This window comes from Petromyzon marinus, chromosome 37 (assembly GCF_048934315.1).
Source record: "Petromyzon marinus isolate PM22_M1 ecotype Great Lakes invasive population chromosome 37, UKy_Petmar_22M1.pri1.0, whole genome shotgun sequence".
Classification (NCBI taxonomy): Eukaryota; Metazoa; Chordata; class Hyperoartia; order Petromyzontiformes; family Petromyzontidae; genus Petromyzon; species Petromyzon marinus.
The window spans coordinates 12,717,961-12,739,819 of record NC_133703.1 but is presented as its reverse complement, the minus strand read 5'-3'; the positions used below and the strand labels follow the sequence as shown (position 1 = coordinate 12,739,819).

The 21,859-nt window shown below is 45.7% G+C and overlaps 1 protein-coding gene across 3 annotated transcripts in view; it reads right to left on the bottom strand.

Moving 5' to 3' along the window:
• Positions 1-15,500, bottom strand: part of ANKFN1 (ankyrin repeat and fibronectin type III domain containing 1) — a 254,019-nt gene extending 238,519 nt beyond the window's left edge. For 2 of the 3 annotated variants that reach the window (XM_076072298.1, XM_076072299.1), the window contains exon 1: positions 14,735-15,499. In XM_076072298.1, the coding sequence (XP_075928413.1) occupies positions 14,735-14,789 (55 nt within the window). In that variant the 5' untranslated portion in view covers positions 14,790-15,499. Of the gene's footprint in view, positions 1-14,734 lie in introns of all 3 variants that reach the window. The other variant, XM_076072300.1, reaches the window with a different exon arrangement.
• Between the last annotated feature and the right edge of the window lie 6,359 nt (positions 15,501-21,859).

Here is a 21,859-nt window from a genome sequence, read left to right as displayed (position 1 = left end):
TAGCCAGTGGGCTTGCAAAGTACCTTTGTCTTAGAGAAATCAATTTCGTGGGAGCCCACCGCATTCAAACAATGATCAGCCACGGCCGAGGTATTGGTCCTATCGTGTTTCAGATCTGCCTTATGTTCACGAACACGGTCAGTGACATGTCGCTTAGTTTCCCCAATGTCACTACTGCCGCAAAGACAGCTTAGTTTGTAGACACCGGGGTATTGCATGTCAGGGACCACATCCTTCACAGATGGGATCAGATCACAAATTGTATGTACTGTGTTAAATCGAACCTGGATCTTGTGTTTGCTCATGATTTTTAAAATATTTTTAGTGACCCCTGCTATGTATGGCAAGGTGATGGTTTTTATTGGGTCCTCAGATGGTTCTTTCCCAACGGTTGGGGTGATAGCTTTATGTATTGCGTAGTCTGCATATCCATTCATTTTGAGAGCTTGGTGTACGTGTTCCAGTTCACTGGCTAGGTGATTACGGTCAGAAATACATCGAGCTCTATGGTGTAGAGTTTTGATGAGGGAATTCTTCTGGGATGGATGGTGGTGGGAGTCATGTTTTAGGTAGGCATCAGTATGGGTGGCTTGCCTGTAGACAGTGTCCCCTTGAGCCATCTGGTCTCTTTTCGATTAAAACATCCAAGAATGGTAACTTACCATCCTTTTCCATCTCCATGGTGAATATGATGGCTGGGTGTATGGAATTGATGTGGTTGAGGAATTGGTTCAGAGCTGGTCGGCCAGGTAACAAAGCACAGATAACAAAGCACAGGTAACAAAGCGCAGATTATAAATAACGGATAACAAAGCACAGATACCCAAGCACAGATAACAAATCACGGATAACAAAGCACAGATAACAAATCACAGATAACAAATCACAGGTAACAAAGCACAGATAAGAAAGCACAGATAACAAATCAAGGTAAAAAAGCACGTAACAAATCACAGACAAAGCACAGTTACAATGCGCAGATAATAAATTACAGGTAATAAATCACAGACAAATCACAGGTAACAAAGCACAGACAACACAGCACAGATAACAAAGCACGGGTAACAAAACCTGGATAACAAAAGCAAAAAATAACTAAGCACAAATAACAACGAAACTCAATACATTATTTACTAAATACATAGCAGGCGACATTCTAAGCAGTAGCCCATTCATGTGCTGTAAAAAAAGGGCCATTGCCAAAAGCGTTCCAGATTAAATATTTAAACTTTTAAGGCCACAGTGCTATTGGCGAACGCGGTGAGTTTGTGATTTCCTTCAGCAGTGTATTGTGGTGGGTCGAAAGTGGCCCGGAGCTTGCTCGAACTGAGTCAAGTGCTGCTGAAATGTTTGCATCAGACCGGTGGGCTTGATGGTGTTGTCAGAAATTTCAAGTTTTACGTTGTTATGTGCAGAGACTGACACACGAATGAGACGTTGTCAGCCTATCTGCCTTGCTTTAACCACGGAACGATCGCGCGCACACGCTGAAACGTGCCCTGGTATCGACTCGTTCAAATATTGAATGTAAACACTCGCACGCACGCTGGCACGACATCTGAAAGTGCTGCGGGTTCGGTTACATTCCACATGAACCGGCGGGCTTGTTCTATTCTCAGCACGTGCAGTCAGGTATGTGTTCATTATGTGGGTGTGATATTACGGGTGTACATGTACACTATATAAGTTAAAGATTTTTTAAATGTTTGTACACGTGGTGTTGTTACGTGGCATGTGCGTGGAACCCGACACCCTTTCAAACGAGAGATTCCATCTCAAGGGATTATATCCAGGTAAAATAGTTTAAGAAATACAATTCGCCTTCTCTTTCAAACCTTGCGATGCTGGTTGTGATCGCCAGTGAAACACAATTCCTACTAAAAAAAATGCTTGCTTTTCAACATACTTTGCATTTAAACCAAATCAATTGGCGAATGTGCCCACGTATGTTGAACTCCTTTCGCACCGAACGTAGCCAATCGCGCTAAGTGTTGGGGTGGGGGGGACAACAAACTAAACACAGAAAGGAGTTCTCAAGAAATGAATTTTCATGAGAAAACAAACCTAGTAAACTTGGAAATGCAATGCAATACAACACAGAGAGTCGGCCAACACAACAGTCAACACCCCACCTGGTTGATTACGTTCTTCCAAAGATCGCTAAATTTGAGAGAGAGACAAAACACGGACACGGAGGCACACAGACAGACACACAAGCACAGAGAGACTCAAACAGACATACAGAGAGAGACACACACATAGGAACAAAGAAAGACAACGTCTCTGTGTCGAGGCCTTAAATAGAGAGAGAGCGAGGGGGGGGGCAGAGGGGTAGTTGTGTGGAATTCCTGCCCATAGGGGACGGACTGTGTGCTAACTGGCTCTCTGTGTTGCATTGCATTACACTTCCTAATTTTACTAAATTTGCTTTCTACCGTGCTTGTTCATAAGTCCATTCTCGCATCCGGCCGCTATGTGCAGGAATTCCACACAACTCCTCCTCTGCCCCCCCCCCCCTCTCTATATTTAAGGCCTCGACACAGAGACGTTGTCTTTCTGTGTGCCTATGTTGTGTGTCTCTCTCTCTGTTTGTCTCTGTGTGAGTCTCTCTCTCTGCGTGTGTGTCTGTCTGTGTGTCTCCGTGTCTGTGTTTTGTCTCTCTCTCAAATTTAGCAATCTTTGGACGAATGTAATCAACCAGGTGGGGTGTTGACTGTTGTGTTGGCCGACTCTCTGTGTTGTATTGCATTATATTTCTAAGTTTACTAGGTTTAAATTTTGATTTAAAGCTTTCGTGACTGCAATAATTCATATTCTTAGTTCTTTCGGTAAAGTCACGTTGAAGGGAAACAATAAAATAATAAAATATATATAAAACAATAAAAATTCTCACGACGTTTCGACCATAACACAAACGGTCGTCATCAGGTGTGTCGGTTTGCATAAATTTATTTATTTTTAAACGGTGTATTTATTTACACATTACTTATTTACACATTTATTTACACATTACATAAAATCCGTGATCTGGTTCCGTCTGTAAAAGATGTGATTCCGGACATACAGTACCCTGGTGTCTACAAACTAAGTTGCCTCTGTGGTAGTAGTTACATTGGAGAAACCAAACGCCATGTCTCGGACCGCATTCGTGAACATAAAGCAGACCTTAAACACGGTAGGACCAACACCTCGGCCGTGGCAGATCATTGTTATAATTCAGTAGGCTCACATGACATTGACTTTTCCAAGACAGAGATTCTTTGTAAGCCATCTGGCTACCATGAGAGATTCTTTCATGAGGCTATTCACATATACAAGCACAGAGACAATTTCAGCCGAGAAGATGGATTCTGGCTTAGTAATCATTGGAAAGATTTGATAAACCATTTCAGGTCTTAATTGATTGTTCACGCTTACAGTGGCTTTCAGACAGCATACATTACATTTTTCGTCTCCCCCCTCCTCTTTTCAGAACATAGATGGACTAGTCCTTCTAAATAAACTGCCAAATCGCTGCGCGTGGCGCTAACGGTTTTTTTAAATAAATAAATAAACCGTTTAAAAATAAATAAATTTATGCAAACCGACACACCTGATGACGACCGTTTGTGTTATGGTCGAAACGTCGTGAGAATTTTTATTGTTTTATATATATTTTATTATTTTATTGTTTCCCTTCAACGTGACTTTACCGAAAGAACTAAGAATATGAATTATTGCAGTCACGAAAGCTTTAAATCAAAATTTAACCGCCTCTACGGGGAGGGTTTTCACATAACTTTAAGATCCTTCAACAAACTCCGGGATAAGAAGGCTCAGCTGATTGAGTCTCTCACCTTCCTGAAGAGATGCCGCGACTCTGGGGTAGTACCAATCGCATTTACACTGACCTCTGCTGCTGTAACTTCTTCTAATGCGAAACGAATTATTTTCAAAACTAGCTTAGCTCTTATCTCAGAAAAAATCAGACTTATACGCACCGAACTAGATCAGTTAGACAAGACACTCTACAAATTACACTTATCATTGACGGCAACAATGTCCACATCGGATTGGGAACATGTAAACAATATGACTGCCTCTTCAGCTGCTACTATGTCGACCAAATGTAAGGTCAACCTGATTTCCAAATTTAACCTCCTCTTCAACAAAAGACCGGACCCACACACCAAAAAGTTAGACGTTAACAAAGTCGTAATTAATCGCAGTAACAGTTCTATTTCCGATGGTCTGAAATCCGTTTTAGCTAAAGGTCTAAACTTTGCAGTCACACCTAAACACATACCAGTTAATGATATAATTGCCCAAGTAGACGTTGCTCTCAGGGGGCTGGGTCACATCGCTGCAGACGTAACAAGATCTGAAATCGCTGCAACCCTCAAAAACGCTAAGATGCCAGCTAGCAACCTCAGCAAAGATGAGCGTTTTGAATTATATAAATAAAAAAAGAGGGATGATATTTTAGGCCTCTCAGCTGACAAGGGCAATGCTACTGTCATCATGGATAAAATAGAATACAACAACAAAATTAAAGAATTACTCGACGATGGTAGTTATACAAAAATAAAAAGAGATCCCACCAACAGCCTCGTCACACAAACCAACAAAATAATTTCTGATTCAACCGCATTAATTGATCAATCTAAACAGTTTTCGTTGAAACCTTCTGCTACCAGGCCACCAAGATTATACGGCTTACCAAAAGTACATAAAGTAGATACACCCCTTCGTCCCATCGTCTCTACTATCAACTCCCCCACCTACAAACTGGCTAGTTTTTTGTCTGAAATCCTGCGTCCTTTCACTGGAAAAACCACCTCTGCGGTACAAAATTCTACTCACCTGGTATCGACAATCAAGGGTATTTCCCTGTCCCCAGACGACCTGCTTGTCAGTTTTGATGTAGTTTCCTTATTCACCAAGGTTCCTGTACCTGACACCATCGCAATCATTGAAGACTTGGTTCATCAAGGACTAAACACTGAGGTACCCCCCTTGGTGAGACACTGTTTAACCAATACATACTTCACTTGGAATGGAACCTTCTACAAACAAACTGAGGGCACCCCAATGGGCTCCCCCCTATCTCCGGTTATAGCTAACATTTTCATGGAGAAATTTGAGACTGACGCCATCCAGACTGCCACTCTGCGCCCAACCTTATGGAATAGGTACGTGGATGACACTTTTCTCATCTGGCCACATGGCCGGCCTGCTCTAGACCAATTCTTCGACCACATCAATTCCATACACCCAGCCATCAGATTTACTATGGAAGTCGAAAAAGATGGCAAGCTACCTTTTTTGGATGTCCTAATTAAAAAGAGACCTGATGGTTCAATGAGCCACTCTGTCTACAGGAAAGCTACCCATACGGATGCTTATCTGAAACCGGATTCCCACCACCATCCATCAGAAGAATTCTCTCATCAAGACTCTGTATCATAGAGCCCAATGCATATCCGACCAGGAACACATAGGCAGTGAACTCAAGCACGTACACCAAGCTCTTAAGGCTAATGGTTACTCCAACTATACAATCCGCAAAGCTATCACTCAAACCATGAAGAAGGACCCTCTTGAGGAGCCTTTCAAAACCATCACTTTACCCTACATTGCGGGGATCACAAAAAAGATCTCCAAAATCTTGAATAAACACAAGATCCAGGTCCGTTTCAACACATTACATAAAATCCGTGATCTGGTTCCGTCTGTAAAAGATGTGATGCCGGACATACAATACCCTGGTGTCTACAAACTAAGTTGCCTCTGTGGTAGTAGTTACATTGGAGAAACCAAACGCCATGTCTCGGACCGCATTCGTGAACACAAAGCAGACCTTAAACACGGTAGGACCAACACCTCGGCCGTGGCAGATCATTGTTATAATTCAGTAGGCTCACATGACATTGACTTTTCCAAGACAGAGGTTCTTTGTAAGCCATCTGGCTACCATGAGAGATCCGTTCATGAGGCTATTCACATATACAAGCACAGAGACAATTTCAACCGAGAAGATGGATTCTGGCTTAGCAATCATTGGAAATATTTGATAAACCATTTCAGGTCTTAATTGATTGTTCACGCTTACAGTGGCTTTCAGACAGCATACATTAAATTTTTCGTCTCCCCCCTCCTCTTTTCAGAACATAGATGGACTAGTCCTTCTAAATAAACTGTCAAATCGCTGCGCGTGGCGCTAACGTTTTTTTTTTGTAAGTAAATAAATAAATACACCGTTTTAAAATAAATACATTTATGCAAACCGACACACCTGATGACGACCGTTTGTTTTATGGTCGAAACGTCGTGAGAATTTTTATTGTTTTATATATTTTATTATTTTATTGTTTCCCTTCAACGTGACTTTACCGAAAGAACTAAGAATATTTACTAGGTTTGTTTCCTCATTCATTGGTACCTGATGACGGTTGCTTGTGTTGCAATTATTATTTAACTTAATTTATTTTTACGTGACTTTACTGAAAGAACCAAAGAGTTATTCCTGCAGTCACGAAAGCTTCGAATCTAGTTTAAATGAATTTTCTATTTACAACTTGATGTGATTGATTCATGTCGGGTGGTGAAGGGCGATAGTAGTTAAACAAATAAATGGCATTAAGCCTGCACGATAAAATCCCAAAATAAACTAATTGTGGATCGAACAGCACTCCTCGTGACACCACTCGGAGAACGATTGAGCGGGGGCGAGGTTCAGGTGGAGAAAAGCAATTGCAGAATAAAATTCACCGACATTCGGGGGCATGGCCACGGGTAGAAGCACTGAGAATGCGCGGTGACCCATTCCGCCGTACAGGGACTCCTCTACTTGTGAACATTTGACTTACGAACTTTCAGAGATACTAGCAAACCTGTCCGTATGTCCAGTTGCCTGTTCGGACCGAGAGCCGTAAGTTCATCCGCCGCGCAATAGATGGCAGCGGTGGTGGCATCTACGTCTTCAGAACATGAAGAACTAGTGGCATTTACATCTGTAGAACGTGAAGAACCAGTGGCATCTACATCTGCAGAACGTGAAGCACCAGTGGCATCTACATCTGCATAACGTGAAGAACCAATGGCATCTTCATCTCCAGGAGTGTCTATAAATTTTAAAGCCATTCCCTATGTTTAGTGTACATGCAGTACATTATATGTTTGGAATCGACGGGAGTAAAGTTGGACTTACGAACAAATCGACTCACAGACCTGGAGTGAGAGAAGCCACGCTTAGATCACAACCTTTAAGCTTCACCTGATGAAGGCCGTTTGTGTTGTGGTCAAAACGTCGTGAGTTTTTGTTATTTTATTTTCACCTACGTGACTTTACCCAATAGAACCAAAGAGTATGGATCCTAGCAGTCACGAAAGCTTTAAATCTAGAATAAATAACAAATCACTCCAATTACCACGAGTGAGTTTACCCAGGAGCTATCGTCCAAGTGCAAGTAAAGTTGTTCATTTACTGTATCCCTTAACTTACATTCATACGACACATTGTAACAAGTCACCTGCTTACACTTTATTCACCTGTTCTCGCGCCAGTTGTAGGCACTCCTATAACTATCTGAACGAACACATACACTTGACTCTGCACCTCACTTATCCTGCACTCAGCACCTCCGCACACAGCAACTCCGCACTTAGCGACTCTGCACACAGCGACTCTGCACTCAGCGACTCCGCACTCAGCAACTTCGCACTCAGCGATTCTGCACACAGCAACTCCGCACTCAGCGACTCTGCACACAGCAGCTCTTAGAACTCTGCATCTTCACCACTGCCCTCACCTACGTTGACTCATACCCGCTCACCCGTCTGTCCCTGGCGGGGGGTTCAGCCAACATCCGCCCGACGACGGTGTGAGGGTTGAGGCTTCGTTGACGGCTTGAGCGGCAGCGGCGAGATGTCTTCACTTTTGGTTCCCGGGCCACTCCCTCCGCTTACGCACACTCCCCTTATATATCCCTCCTCATTCCGAGTCCTCACGTGCTCGCCCTCTATGCGTTCTAACCCTGTGTGTGTTGTGTTCTCTATGCATTCTAACACAATAGTGTGCTGTGTTCTCTATGCGTTCTAACCCTGTGTGTGTTACTTCTCGAGCTAACCCTGTCTGTGTTGTGTTCTCTATGCATTCTAACCCTGTGTGTGTTGTGTTCTATTTGCATTCTCACCCTGTGTGTGTTGTGTTCTCTTTGCTTTCTAACCCGGTATGTGTTGTATTGTGTTCTCTATGCATTCTAAGCCTGTGCGTGTTGTGTTATATTTGCATTCTAACCCTGTGTGTTGTGTTCTCTATGCGTTCTAACACAGTATGTGTTGTGTTCTCTATGCGTTCTAACTCTGTGTGTTGTGTTCTCTATGCATTCTAACACAGTATGTGTTGTGTTCTCTATGCATTCTAACACAGTATGTGTTGTGTTCTCTATGCGTTCTAACCCCGTGTGTGTTGTGTTGTCTATGCATTCTAACACAGTATGTGTTGTGTTCTCTATGCGTTCTAACCCTGTGTGTGTTGTGTTCTCTATCCGTTGTAACACAGTATGTGTTGTGTTCTCTATGTGTTCTAACCCTGTGTGTGTTGTGTTCTCTATGAGTTCTAACCCTGTGTTGTGTTCTCTATGCGTTCTAACCCTGTGTGTGTTGTGTTTTCTATGCGTTCTAACACAGTATGTGGTGTGTTTTATATGTGTTCTAACCCTGTGTGTGTTGTGTTTTCTATGCGTTCTAACCCTGTGTTGTGTTCTCTATGTGTTCTAACCCTGTGTGTGTTGTGTTCTCTATGCATTTTAACACAATAGTGTGCTGTGTTCTCTATGCGTTCTAACCCTGTGTGTGTTGTGTTTTCTATGCGTTCTAACACAGTATGTGTTGTGTTTTATATGTGTTCTAACCCTGTGTGTGTTGTGTTTTCTATGCGCTCTAACCCTGTGTTGTGTTCTCTATGCATTCTAACACAGTATGTGTTGTGTTCTCTATGCATTTTAACACAGTATGAGTTGTGTTCTATTTGTGTTCTAACCCTGTGTGTTGTGTTCTCTATGCATTCTAACACAGTATGTGTTTTGTTCTCTATGCGTTTTAACCTTGTGTGTGTTGTCTTCTCTAGGCATGCTAACACAGTATGTGTTGTGTTCTCTATGCATTCTACCTCCGTGTGTTGTGTTCTATATGGGTTCTAACCCTTTCTGTGTTGTGTTCTGTTCTCTATGCATTCTAACCCTGTTTGTTGCGTGTTCTATGCATTCTAAGCCTGTGTGTGTTGCGTTCTCTATGCGTTCGAACCCTGTGTGGTGTTCTCTATGCGTTCTAACCCTGTGTGTGTTGTGTTCTCTATGCGTTCTAACCCTGTGTGTGTTCTGTTCTCTATGCGTTCTAACTCTGTGTGTGTTGTGTTCTCTATGCATTCTAACACAGTATGTGTTGTGTTCTATTTGTGTTCTAACCCGGTGTGTTGTGTTCTCTATGCATTCTAACACAGTATGAGTTGTGTTCTCTATGTGTTTGAACCCTCTGTGTGTTGTGTTCTCTATGCATTCTAACTCCGTGGGTTGTGTTCTTTATGCATTTTAACCCTGTGTGTATTGTGTTCTCTATGGGTTCTAACCATGTGTGTGTTGTGTTCTCTATGCATTCTAACCCTGTTTGTTGTGTTCTCTACGTGTTCTAACCCTGTGTGTGTTGTGTTCTCTATGCATTCTAACTCCGTGGGTTGTGTTCTTTATGCATTTTAACCCTGTGTGTATTGTGTTCTCTACGTGTTCTAACCCTGTGTGTGTTGTGTTCTCTATGCGTTCTAACACAGTATGTTTTGTGTTCTCTATGCATTCTAACCCTGTGTGTTGTGTTCTCTATGTGTTCTAACCCTGCGTGTGTTGTGTTCTCTATGCATTCTAACACGGTATGTGTTGTGTTCTCTATGCGTTCTAACCCTGTGTTGTGTTGTGTTCTCTATGCGTTCTAACGCTATATGTGTTGTGTTCTCTATGCGTTCTAACCCTGTGTGTGTTGTGTTCTCTATGCGTTCTAACCCTGTGTGTGTTGTGTTCTCTATGGGTTCTAACACTGTGTGTGTTGTGTTTTCTATGCGTTCTAACCCTATATGTGTTGTGTTCTCTATGCATTCTAAGCCTATGTTTGTTGCGTTCTCTATGCGTTCTAACTCTGTGTTCTGTCCTCTATGCATTCTAACCCTGTGTGTGTTGTGTCCTCTATGCATTCTAACACAGTATGTGCTGTGTTCTCTATGCGTTCTAACCCTGTGTGTTGTGTTCTCTATGCATTCTAACACAGTATGTGTTGTGTTCTCTCTGCGTTTTAACCCTGTGTGTGTTCTGTTCTCTATACATTCTAACGCTGTGTGTGTTGTCTTCTCTAGGCATGCTAACACAGTATGTGTTGTGTTCTCTATGCATTCTATCTCCGTGTGTTGTGTTCTATATGGGTTCTAACCTTGTGTGTGTTGTGTTGTGTTCTCTATGCATTCTAACCCTCTGTGTGTTGTGTTCTCTATGCGGTCTAACCTTTGTGTTTCTTGTGTTCTTATGCGTTCTAACACTGTGTGTGTTGTGTTCTCTATGCGTTCGAACCCTGTGTTGTGTTCTCTATGCATTCTGACCCTGTGTGTTGTGTTCTCTACGTGTTCTCACCCTGTGTGTGTTGTGTTCTCTATGCGTTCTAACCCTGTGTGTGTTGTGTTCTCTATGCGTTCTAACCCTGTGTGTGTTGTGTTCTCTATGCGTTCTAACCCTGTGTTGTGTTCTCTATGCATTCTAACACGGTATGTGTTGTGTTCTCTCTGCGTTCTAACCATGTGTGTATTGTGTTCTATTTGCATTCTAAGCCTGTGCGTGTTGTATTCTCTATGCGTTCTAACCCTGTGTGTGTTGTGTTCTCTATGCATTCTAACCCTCTGTGTTGTGTTCTCTATTAGTTATAACCCTGTTGTGTTGTGTTCTCTGTGAGTTCTCACCCTGTGTGTGTTGTGTTCTCTATGCGTTCTAAGCCTGTGTTTGTTGTGTTCTCTATGCGTTTTAACCTTGTGTGTGTTGTCTTCTCTAGGCATGCTAACACAGTATGTGTTGTGTTCTCTATGCATTTTAACACAGTATGAGTTGTGTTCTCTACGTGTTTGAACCCTGTGTGTGTTGCGTTCTCTATGCGTTCGAACCCTGTGTGGTGTTCTCTATGCGTTCTAACCCTGTGTGTGTTGTGTTCTCTGTGGGTTCTAACACTGTGTGTGTTGTGTTCTCTATGCGTTCTAACACAGTATGTGTTGTGTTCTCTATGCGTTCTAACCCTGTATGTGTTGTGTTCTCTACGTGTCCTAACCCTTTGTGTGTTGTGTTCTCTATGCGTTCTAACCCTGTGTGTATTGTGTTCTATTTGCATTCTAAGCCTGTGCGTGTTGTATTCTCTATGCGTTCTAACCCTGTGTGTGTTGTGTTCTCGATGCGTTCTAACACAGTATGTGTTGTGTTCTCTATGCATTCTAACCCTCTGTGTTGTGTTTTCTATGTGTTCTAACCCTGTTGTGTTGTGTTCTCTGTGAGTTCTCAACCTGTGTGTGTTGTGTTCTCTATGCGTTCTAAGCCTGTGTTTGTTGTGTTCTCTATGCATTCTAACACGGTATGTGTTGTGTTCTCTATGCATTCTAACACAGTATGTGTTGTGTTCTATTTGTGTTCTAACCCTGTGTGTGTTGTGTTCTCTATGCATTCTAACACAGTATGTGTTTTGTTCTCTATGCGTTTTAACCCTCTGTGTGTTGTCTTCTCTAGGCATGCTAACACAGTATGTGTTGTGTTCTCTATGCATTTTAACACAGTATGAGTTGTGTTCTCTACGTGTTTGAACCCTGTGTGTGTTGCGTTCTCTATGCGTTCGATCCCTGTTTGTTGTGTTCTCTGTGCATTCTGACACAGTATGTGTTGTGTTCTCTATGCGTTCTAACTCTGTGTGTGTTGTCTTCTCTAGGCATGCTAACACAGTAGGTGTTGTGTTCTCTATGCTTTCTAACACAGTATGTGTTGTGTTCTCTATGCATTCTAACACAGTATGTGTTGTGTTCTCTCTGCGTTCTAACCCTGTGTGTGTTCTGTTCTCTATGCATTCTAACCCTGTGTGTGTTGTGTTCTCTATGCATTCTAACACAGTATGTGTTGTGTTCTCTATGCGTTTTAACCTTGTGTGTGTTGTCTTCTCTAGGCATGTTAACACAGTATGTGTTGTGTTCTCTATGCATTCTAACACAGTATGTGTTGTGTTCTCTATGCATTCTAACCCTGTGTGTGTTGTGTTCTCTATGCATTCTAACACAGTATGTGTTGTGTTCTCTATGCATTCTAAACCTCTGTGTTGTGTTTTCTATGTGTTCTAACCCTATTGTGTTGTGTTCTCTAGGCATTTTTACTCCGTGAGTTGTGTTCTCTACGTGTTCTAACTCTGTGTGTGTTGTGTTCTCTATGCATTCTAACACAGTATGTGTTGTGTTCTCTATGCATTCTAACACAGTATGTGTTGTGTTCTATTTGTGTTCTAACCCGGTGTGTTGTGTTCTCTATGCGTTCTAACTCTGTGTGTGTTGTCTTCTCTAGGCATGTTAACACAGTATGTGTTGTGTTCTCTATGAGTTCTAACCCTCTGTGTGTTGTGTTCTCTATGCATTCTAACACAGTATGTGTTGTGTTCTCTATGCATTTTAACACAGTATGAGTTGTGTTCTCTATGTGTTTGAACCCTGTGTGTGTTGTGTTCTCTATGCATTCTAACACAGTATGTGTTGTGTTCTCTATGCATTCTAACCCTCTGTGTTGTGTTTTCTATGTGTTCTAACCCTGTTGTGTTGTGTTCTCTATGCATTTTAACTCCGTGAGTTGTGTTCTCTATGCATTCTCACCCTGTGTATGTTGTGTTCTCTATGCATTCTAACCCTGTGTTGTGTTCTCTATGCGTTCTAACCTTTGTGTTTCTTGTGTTCTTATGCGTTCTAACCCTGTGTGTGTTGTGTTCTCTATGCATTCTAACACAGTATGTGTTGTGTTCTCTATGAGTTCGAACCCTGTGTTGTGTTCTCTATGCATTCTAACACAGTATGTGTTGTGTTCTCTATGCATTCTAACCCTCTGTGTTGTGTTTTCTATGTGTTCTAACCCTGTTGTGTTGTGTTCTCTATGCATTTTAACTCCGTGAGTTGTGTTCTCTATGCATTCTCACCCTGTGTATGTTGTGTTCTCTATGCATTCTAACCCTGTGTTGTGTTCTCTATGCGTTCTAACCTTTGTGTTTCTTGTGTTCTTATGCGTTCTAACCCTGTGTGTGTTGTGTTCTCTATGCATTCTAACACAGTATGTGTTGTGTTCTCTATGAGTTCGAACCCTGTGTTGTGTTCTCTATGCATTCTAACACAGTATGTGTTGTGTTCTCTATGCATTCTAACACAGTATGTGTTGTGTTCTCTATGCATTCTAACACAGTATGTGTTGTGTTCTCTATGCATTCTAACACGGTATGTGTTGTGTTCTCTATGCGTTCTAACCCTGTGTTGTGTTCTCTCCGTTTGCCGATACGCTCCAGAGGTTCGTTTAAAGTCCAGTGCTGTAGTTACGCTATAAACAGCGTAACGCGTACCAGATGACACACGGATGGTTAAACAAAAAAGACAGCTCGACACCCACACACCCAGTCTTCGACATACCGACAGCAGAGATTGCATGCCAACGGCACTTGCATAAATGACCTCTGCGCATCCGCAAGAGATCCTTGATTCAATCCAGATTTGAAGTTTTCGTGACTGCAGGGATCCATACTCTTTGGTTCTTTCGGTAAAGTCACGTAGGTATAAAATGTATTAACTTACGACGTTTCGGGCGCAACACAAGCGTCCGTCATCAGGTGGGACAACCACTGCAAGAAACAATTGCAGATCCTTGATTGCCCGCTGGGTACGTTGTTATCTTTCGGGTTCACTGCCTCTTTTGTTCGTTGTAAATTGGCAAATTGATTTCAAACAAAGTCTCGAGAGCAGCGTGCGTGTGCGTGCGCGTGCGCGTGCGGCGCTCACACCAAGTGGCTTTCTCCCGTCCGCGAGACAACTTTGACTCGCAGCGGACGTCTCGAGCCCCAGTCCTCACCGTGTCCCCCACGCCTCCAGAAGTTTACGCCTGAGTAGCGGGGAGTCGCATCCCTCGGCTCTCTCGAGCAGAAAGACTTTTAGAGTGGGGGGGGGGAAAAATAACTGGCAGTAACCACAAAGGCGGACAAAAATCTCCCCACCCACCCTGTAGCTTTAACAGACTGTTGGGGCCAGTGCTGTTCGCGAGTAGCAGCACCTACGTATGAAGGATGGCACGGCACACGAGGGGATGGGTGGCCAGCAACACGCCCAGCCGCCTTTGTCTCCCTAGTGGCGATCTTTACACACCGCACCAGGTGTTCATTTTAGGCTGACCTAGGGGAGGGCCAGCAACGGTTCTGATAATTATAATCACCGGTGTTGACCGTGAGCGGGAATCGAACTCGTGTCGCCGGGCTCATAGCGCAGCGCGCTAACCGCCACACTGCCGCTCCCACACAACAACGACAAAGATGCCCTCCGTGTAGCCTTAACAGACTGTTGGGGCAAGTGCTGTTAGCGAGCACCCTATGAAAGCACGCGAGGGGGTGGGTGGCCGCCAACAACAACAACAACACTCACTCTTGGTGCAGATAACTCTTGCCCAAACTCTCTCCTTACCTTCCAAGTCTTCAAAGTGCTGCCGTCCTAAATCGGCTGTTGATTCTCCGATCATCCGTCAACTCCCAACAACAACAACGACACTCATCGTCGTCGTCCACGGGTCCGCTCCCTCCACGATCGCCCAGGAATTGAGCTACGAAACGAGCTCGAGGGAGACGCCTGAAGGCTCCTAGCAGGCTCCAGCGAATGCAGCAGCAGCAACAACAAAAAGAGCCCTGACAATTGCTCTCGCCTTGCTGCCCGGGATTGGCCAAGCGCCTCTGACTCGGGCAGATTGGTATTTCCTCCCACGTCCCCGGGGAATGAGCGGGATGGGGGGGGAGTGGGCCCATGCGCGTGTGTGCCTCTGTCCCGTTTCCTTCGACGGAGGGCAACATTCCTTCTTTCCTTCCTCCTCCTAACACCATCAAATGAGTAGCCGGTGTAGACGTGGCCGCGGGGAAGACAAAGGCGGCCGGGCGTGGTGGTGCTGTCCACACCACCCCCTCGCGTGGCGCGCTGGCGGCCTTCATAGGTGCTCGCTAACAGCATTTCCCCCAACAGTCTGCCATAAGGCTATACGGAGGGGTGTCGATCTTCGTCTGTCATGTTGAATAGCGCACATCAATCACAGACAATCATGTGGTGCTGCTTGCAACTGCGTTGTTGGCTAATGGTGCGCAAACAAAACGCGCACTTACAATAACAAACACAGAGACACACGCTCAACGCGTTCGTCCACAACACACATCGATTTGCGGGGCAACCCTGATAATTAGTTACGCTGAACTCCCACAAGACGCGGAGTGGAGGAGGGGGGGGGCACAGGGGGAGGGGGGCCGCGAGGGGGAGGGGTGGCATTTAAATTCCAGTCACATGGCAAAGCGGCCCAGCACCGCAAACGAGATTGCGCTCTGACCACGCACATTTATTTGGGGCAATTCCCCCACTTTCTACAGAGAACGCAAACAAAAATCGGCCGTTCTTGAATATCGCTGCTTGCACCTTCTACGAAAGGTGCGCAATCGAACGTGAGGGCCCTGCGTTGGCAGCGGTGTGAGAGTAACGAGGGACATTGACCAATTGTTATCGCCTCGCGTTGTTTTGTTTTATTGTGTCGTCAATTCATTGACTGCTGGATGACGGAGGGCCGTCCGCGTGCCGTGTTGGTCACGTGTGGTTGTGGCAACCACACTTCGCCACGATGTTCGGTCGTGGTTGATGAACGGGGGGGTTCCCTCCCCCAGGGACTCGTCCAGATGTTATCACTCGCCACCGATAGCAGTCGTGCCCAGGAACTGATCTGAGCCAACAGGGCTCAGATCGCTCCAGACGTCGCACTCCTTATTCGCCCACTCCGATGCAGCACTGCCCGGCAGCGTGAGGAGCAGCGTGGGGGACAGGCAGGGGGGTGCCTTGCCCCCACGAGTTGGGGGCATGCCCCTGACAACCACCATCAGTTTTGTTTTCAACAACAGCGTGCAAGAACAACAACGCACTTTTTTAAAAAACGCAGTTTAAGTTTATATTCATGGAAATGCTTCCATACACGTTCCACGTTTGGTTTTAGTTTCATTAGAGCAGTGAACGTCATATTGCAAAGAGGTATGATGGAGCTCTTTAGTGGCTGCATTTTGCGGAGACGGGGGGCGTCCCTACAGCGTTAAATGTTCGAGACCGTGAGCGTAGTAACGAGCACGCGATTCGGATTTACTTTTGCACTTTACAAAAGAAATGAGGTTTACGTTGAATATCGTCAGCTTGGCACTTCCCACTGCTGGGAAGCCTCCTACCCCTGTCCCCCGCCTCTACCCCACCCCTCCACCCGCCCCAAGTGACTATTACCAACCACAGACTGGGACACACAGCACGAGTGTAAGGAGAGATTAATAGCGCGTGGCAGGCAACGATTGAACGTGATTCTGCGTGCGAGGAGTTGAATGGGCGGGGCGTTCATGAATAATGAAATGATAGGAACGTGATGATGATGTAATTGCAATGGGTGACAATGTAAATGGTGATGAATAGAATTGATGATGGGCAGTGTGTTTGATGGCGATGTTAATGCACGTGTATGTTATCAATGTGTTCATCTTCTTGTGTTTCGTATGGCTGACATAGGATGCAGTGCAACGACCACGACTTCACATTCAAGGTGGTCAAGCCACAGACAACCGCGTCAGGGGGAAGCGGAGTCGTGCAGCATCATCAGCATCATCATCGCTGTGATGTCTCCTTCGTTATTTGTGGATCGGGGCATTGCGTCGATATTTGGTGTACGATCTGTTCTGGGTGACCACAGTCGCACCACTACTGGAGAGTTTTTATTCATTGTATTTCCCATTTGTGCATCAGGTGTCCGAATCTGCTGCCATGGTTTGTGCAGTGGATGGGGTTTCGGGTGGACCATGCGCTTGGTGGAAGATCAAACTCAGGGATCTGAGTTAACGAGTGCAGAGTTTAGTGCGTGAATGCTAATGACGACGATGATGAGGGTATCGCGGCGGGGCGGATAGGAGTGATGAGAATGTAAAACTGGTGTAGAGGTGGGAGCGACGAGTACCATCCTTAATTTGTTTATTCACATATATTTATTTTGTATGTTGCTGGGTAGACGGGTTTTCATGCGCTTGGTAGTGGCTTTATATGGGATTTGGCTCCCTGATATATATAATGCATGTACAGCGTTGTGGGATGCTATTAGCATGGACGACGCTTTTAACAATAAAGTATTCGTATTATTATAACAGGAAGAAGCAGGGGCGGAACTTTGGAGGGGTTTGTGGCAGCGATATCTCATTGTCAAGGGCGCAACTATGGTTGGGGGCATGTGGCAGCGTTATGAGACACGGTAGTGAGACACGCTCTTGACACACCGTAGTGAAACACGCTAGTGAGACACGGTAGTGAGACACGGTAGTGAGACACTCATGTGAGACACGGTCTTGAGACACGGTAGTGAGACACGGTAGTGAGACACGGTAGTGAGACACTCACGTGAGACACGGTCTTGAGACACGGTAGTGAGACACGGTAGTGAGACACGGTAGTGAGACATTGTAAAGAGAGGTTTGGTGCCACCGCTGTAATGGGGAGTGGGGGGAGGGGGAGATCAGCCCCCACGTAATGGGGTAGTGGGGGGCACTAGCCCTCACGTAATGGGGTGGAGGGGGGCACTAGCCCCCCACAAGGTCTCTCTGTTGTCGGCCTTCGCTGTTCGCTGAAGCGAACGGAGCTGGCGTCCACAGGGGGGGGGGGTGGTGCAGAGCAGGGGGGGGGGTGGTGCAGACCAGGGGGGGTGGGGGTGCAGACCAGGGGGGGTGGGGGTGCAGACCAGGGGGGTTGCCGAGGTTGTCGAGGGCAATGTGAAGAGAAGAAGGAGTGAAGCTGGATTCGTCTTCAGAGATGTTTAACGATGAGCTTGGCAATCGAGACATCGCGTGCGCCCAATGTTAGACTTTTTCAACGGGATGATCCAGATGTCTTGTGACCCCCCCCCCCCTCCATCATTTAATTCTCTTAAACTTAATGTTTTTGCACGCAAATTGTTGCGTCATGTCACGTAAGCAAAATAAACAAAATTTAAAACATTTTTACGGGGCAACCAATTAATGACTTAAGACATGTGGACGAGCCTGTACACCGTACTGGTGTACTCATCTCGAGTGTTCGTGTGGTTGTGTAGACAGTGATGCTACGTCGCCGATCGTATTCCGAGGCAGCACCGACAGAAGCCGACCCCCCCCCTCCCTTTCTACCCCCCCCCCCCACCTCTTCACGTGTTCGCAACACTGGCATGGCGTGAACGTCAACCTCGCCCTGCGTGAACAAAGGTTAGCACTCCTTGAACGTGCCGTGGTTCTTGCGCAATAACCTTGCCGTTAATTGGCACTTCGAGTTTCATCTTTGTTTAACCAGGGACCAGGTTAGGGTCTCATTTGCGAGAGTGACCTGCGTCGCAAAAATGACAAAATCAATCCGTTGTAACCTATTACCACGTCCTGTGACTAAGTATCCATTATATATGTGTAGTGACATCGCGGGATCTCACTGTGCTGAGGCAGCCCAAAAGGTGAACGGCGTGCGATGTAACGACATCGTGGACACCACTATGGTGTGGGTGTAGTACCGTCCCTAGAGAGTCACGGCATGGAGTGTAACAACATCACAGACACCACTATGGTGTGGGTGTAGTACCGTCCCTAGAGAGTCACGGCGTGTGATGTAACGACATCGCGGACACCACTATGGTGTGGGTGTAGTACCGTCCCTAGAGGGGCACGGCGTGTGATGTAACAACATCACGGACACCACTATGGTGTGGGTGTAGTACCGTCCCTAGAGGGGCACGGCGTGTGATGTAACGACATCACGAACACCACTATGGTGTGGGTGTAGTACTGGCCCTAGAGAGTCACGGCGTGCGGTGTAACAACATCACGGACACCACTATGGTGTGGGTGTAGTACCGTCCCTAGAGAGTCACGGCGTGTGATGTAACAACATCACAGACACCACTATGGTGTGGGTGTAGTACCGGCCCTTGAGAGTCACGGCGTGTGATGTAACGACATCGTGGACACCACAATGGTGTGGGTGTAGTACCGGCCCTAGAGAGTCCCGGCGTGTGATGTAACGACATCACAGACACCACTATGGTGTGGGTGTAGTATCGGCCCTAGAGGGGCTCGGTGAGCGCTGGTTGATAGCGCTGGGTGGCACCACGCTTGGTGTGCAGTGCCCGCCCTACAGGATAGGGTGTGGGTGTGCCGGGGTTACTAAAGGACATGGCATGCTGGTTGACCCGAGAGGACACGTGACCGATGAAGTCTACAAAGGGGCCCCAAGTGGGGGCTAGAGTTGGCCACGTGGTCCGGGTCCAGATCCTGCTCGAGGATTCTGGAAGGTGGTCGTAGCCAAGGGCGGAGCCAACCACGTCGCAGAGAATATAAGCCGGGTCCCCCAGAGGGACCGGCGTTGTTGTTCATCTTAAAGAAGCCTTCGTCTACGTTCTACCGAGTCTCCAACACGTGGACCTGGACCCGAGCTGTGGTCTGGTCCGTAGTAGCTAGTTACGTTGTAATTAGTGTAGTTAGCCTGGTGGTGACCACCATAGGTTGTTATTCTGTTAAGGGGCAGTTACCCCGTGTGTTGGTGTTAAATAAATGTGTTTCCTCCAAGAGTACGTCTGCGACTCAGTTTAACTCACTACATATAGACAAAGACCCCCATATAGCCTTAACGTACTGTTGAGGAAAGTTCTGTCAGCGAGCACCCATGAAGGCCGGAACGGCACAAGAGGGGTGGGTGGCCTGTATCACGCCCGACTGCCTTTGTCTCCCTAGTGGCGATGTTTAGTCTCTACACAAGGTACTCATTTGAGGCTGAGTAGACCTATGGGGAGGCCTCGGACCGGTTCAGATAATCGTCACTGGTGTTGGCCATGAACGGAATTCAAACTCAGGCCATCGGGTTAGTAGTGCTACCTTATATAAACATACACACATCACGATAAGACTTAAAATTGATACCAAACCTTTAGTGACTCGCAGCTTTGCGTACTAGGCGACTGCCGTGATGGCCCACTCTGAATGCCAGGCACGATTCCACCTGTGCAGACGTTATGATATAACAGCACAAATCTTGAAACTAATCTAAACATATTCTTAGTTTTTTCGGTAAAGTCACGTTGAAGAGAAACAACAAAATAATAAAATATATATAAAACAATAAAAACACACCTGAAGATGACCGTTTGAGTTATGGTCAAAACGTCGTGAGAATTTTTTTATTGTTTTATATATATTTTATTATTTTGTTGTTTCTCTTCAACGTGACTTTACCGAAAAAACTAAGAATATGAATTACTGCAGTCACGAAAGCTTTAAATCAAAATTTAATCTAAACATGTTTTTATTATACCAGGTAAGGCCCACTGAGCTATGTAGCTCTTTTTCAGAAGCGACCTGGCCGAAAACAATTGCTCAACGCAGTGGCTTACCACGCAGATGGAGAAGTGTTTTGCAGCCAAATACTCAAAACGCATGTTTCTAAATGTAGAGGGGAAAAAACCGGAGGACCCGGAGAATAATCCCTGCGACCACAGAGAGAACACGCAAACTTCAAATAAATGTAATGAGTGGTCTTCGACACGGTAAGTAACTTTTGTAGTTTTATTCAATAAAGCTTGGGATAGCCACAAGTCTCCGTCTCCTTCTTTCTTTGCGGACTCCACCCTTCCGGTGGCTACGCAGCCCCCTGCCACGTGGCGCTCACCCCACGCTCTCCGACACACTGCTGGCTGACGGTGCGCCAGGGAGCGGCTGGAGGACGAGCCGCCACGTGGTCGATGGAGATGGCCGGGGGGCAGCAGCGGCGGCGGCGGGGAGCTCCTCTTCAGTCTTCAACACCGCCGACCCTTTGCGTTGCTCTTATATCCCCCTCCCCGGGACCAAGCCCCGCCTCTGGCCACACCCCTCCTGGAACCTACCGAACATTCCGGAGGCTTCCCTGTTGGAACCGTCTCTCACCTTTCCCCCGGATGTAAACCCCACTATGGATAAGCATGGACTGAAGAATTCATATATGCCCACTGATAATCCAGGCGATGGCGTTCTCATTACATATACAACAGGCGTCATGTCGGGATTGAACCCACAACCTCCTGCATACCAGACGAGGTATTTAACATCTCACCACCGGTATTGGCTTCAGGAGAGAGTTTGTGTAGTTTTGCTGTTGCCCCATTGAAGGAGTGCAGCCCACAGTGGTTTACTATACGGTCCATAACAGTTTGGCTTGCATGGCCACAATCGCACTGAAATTTACCATCTCCCAGCCGTTGGCGTTTAGTTCCTAAACAAAATTTTCACGCGCAAGAATATCACAGCGTGTATATATTTAAACGCAGTTGATAATATTTACGTCATATCACAATCAGACTTTAACGAAATCGGCATGAACTCGCATCTCTCTCCAGGTCAGACATCAAAGTGTCCCTTTGTTTCTAGATTTGAAGCTTTCGTGACTGCAAGGATCCATACTCTTTGGTTCTATTCGGTAAAGTCACGTAGGTAAAAAAAACAAAACAACAAAAAATCACGACGTTTCGGCCACAACACAAGTGGCCTTCATCAGGTGAAG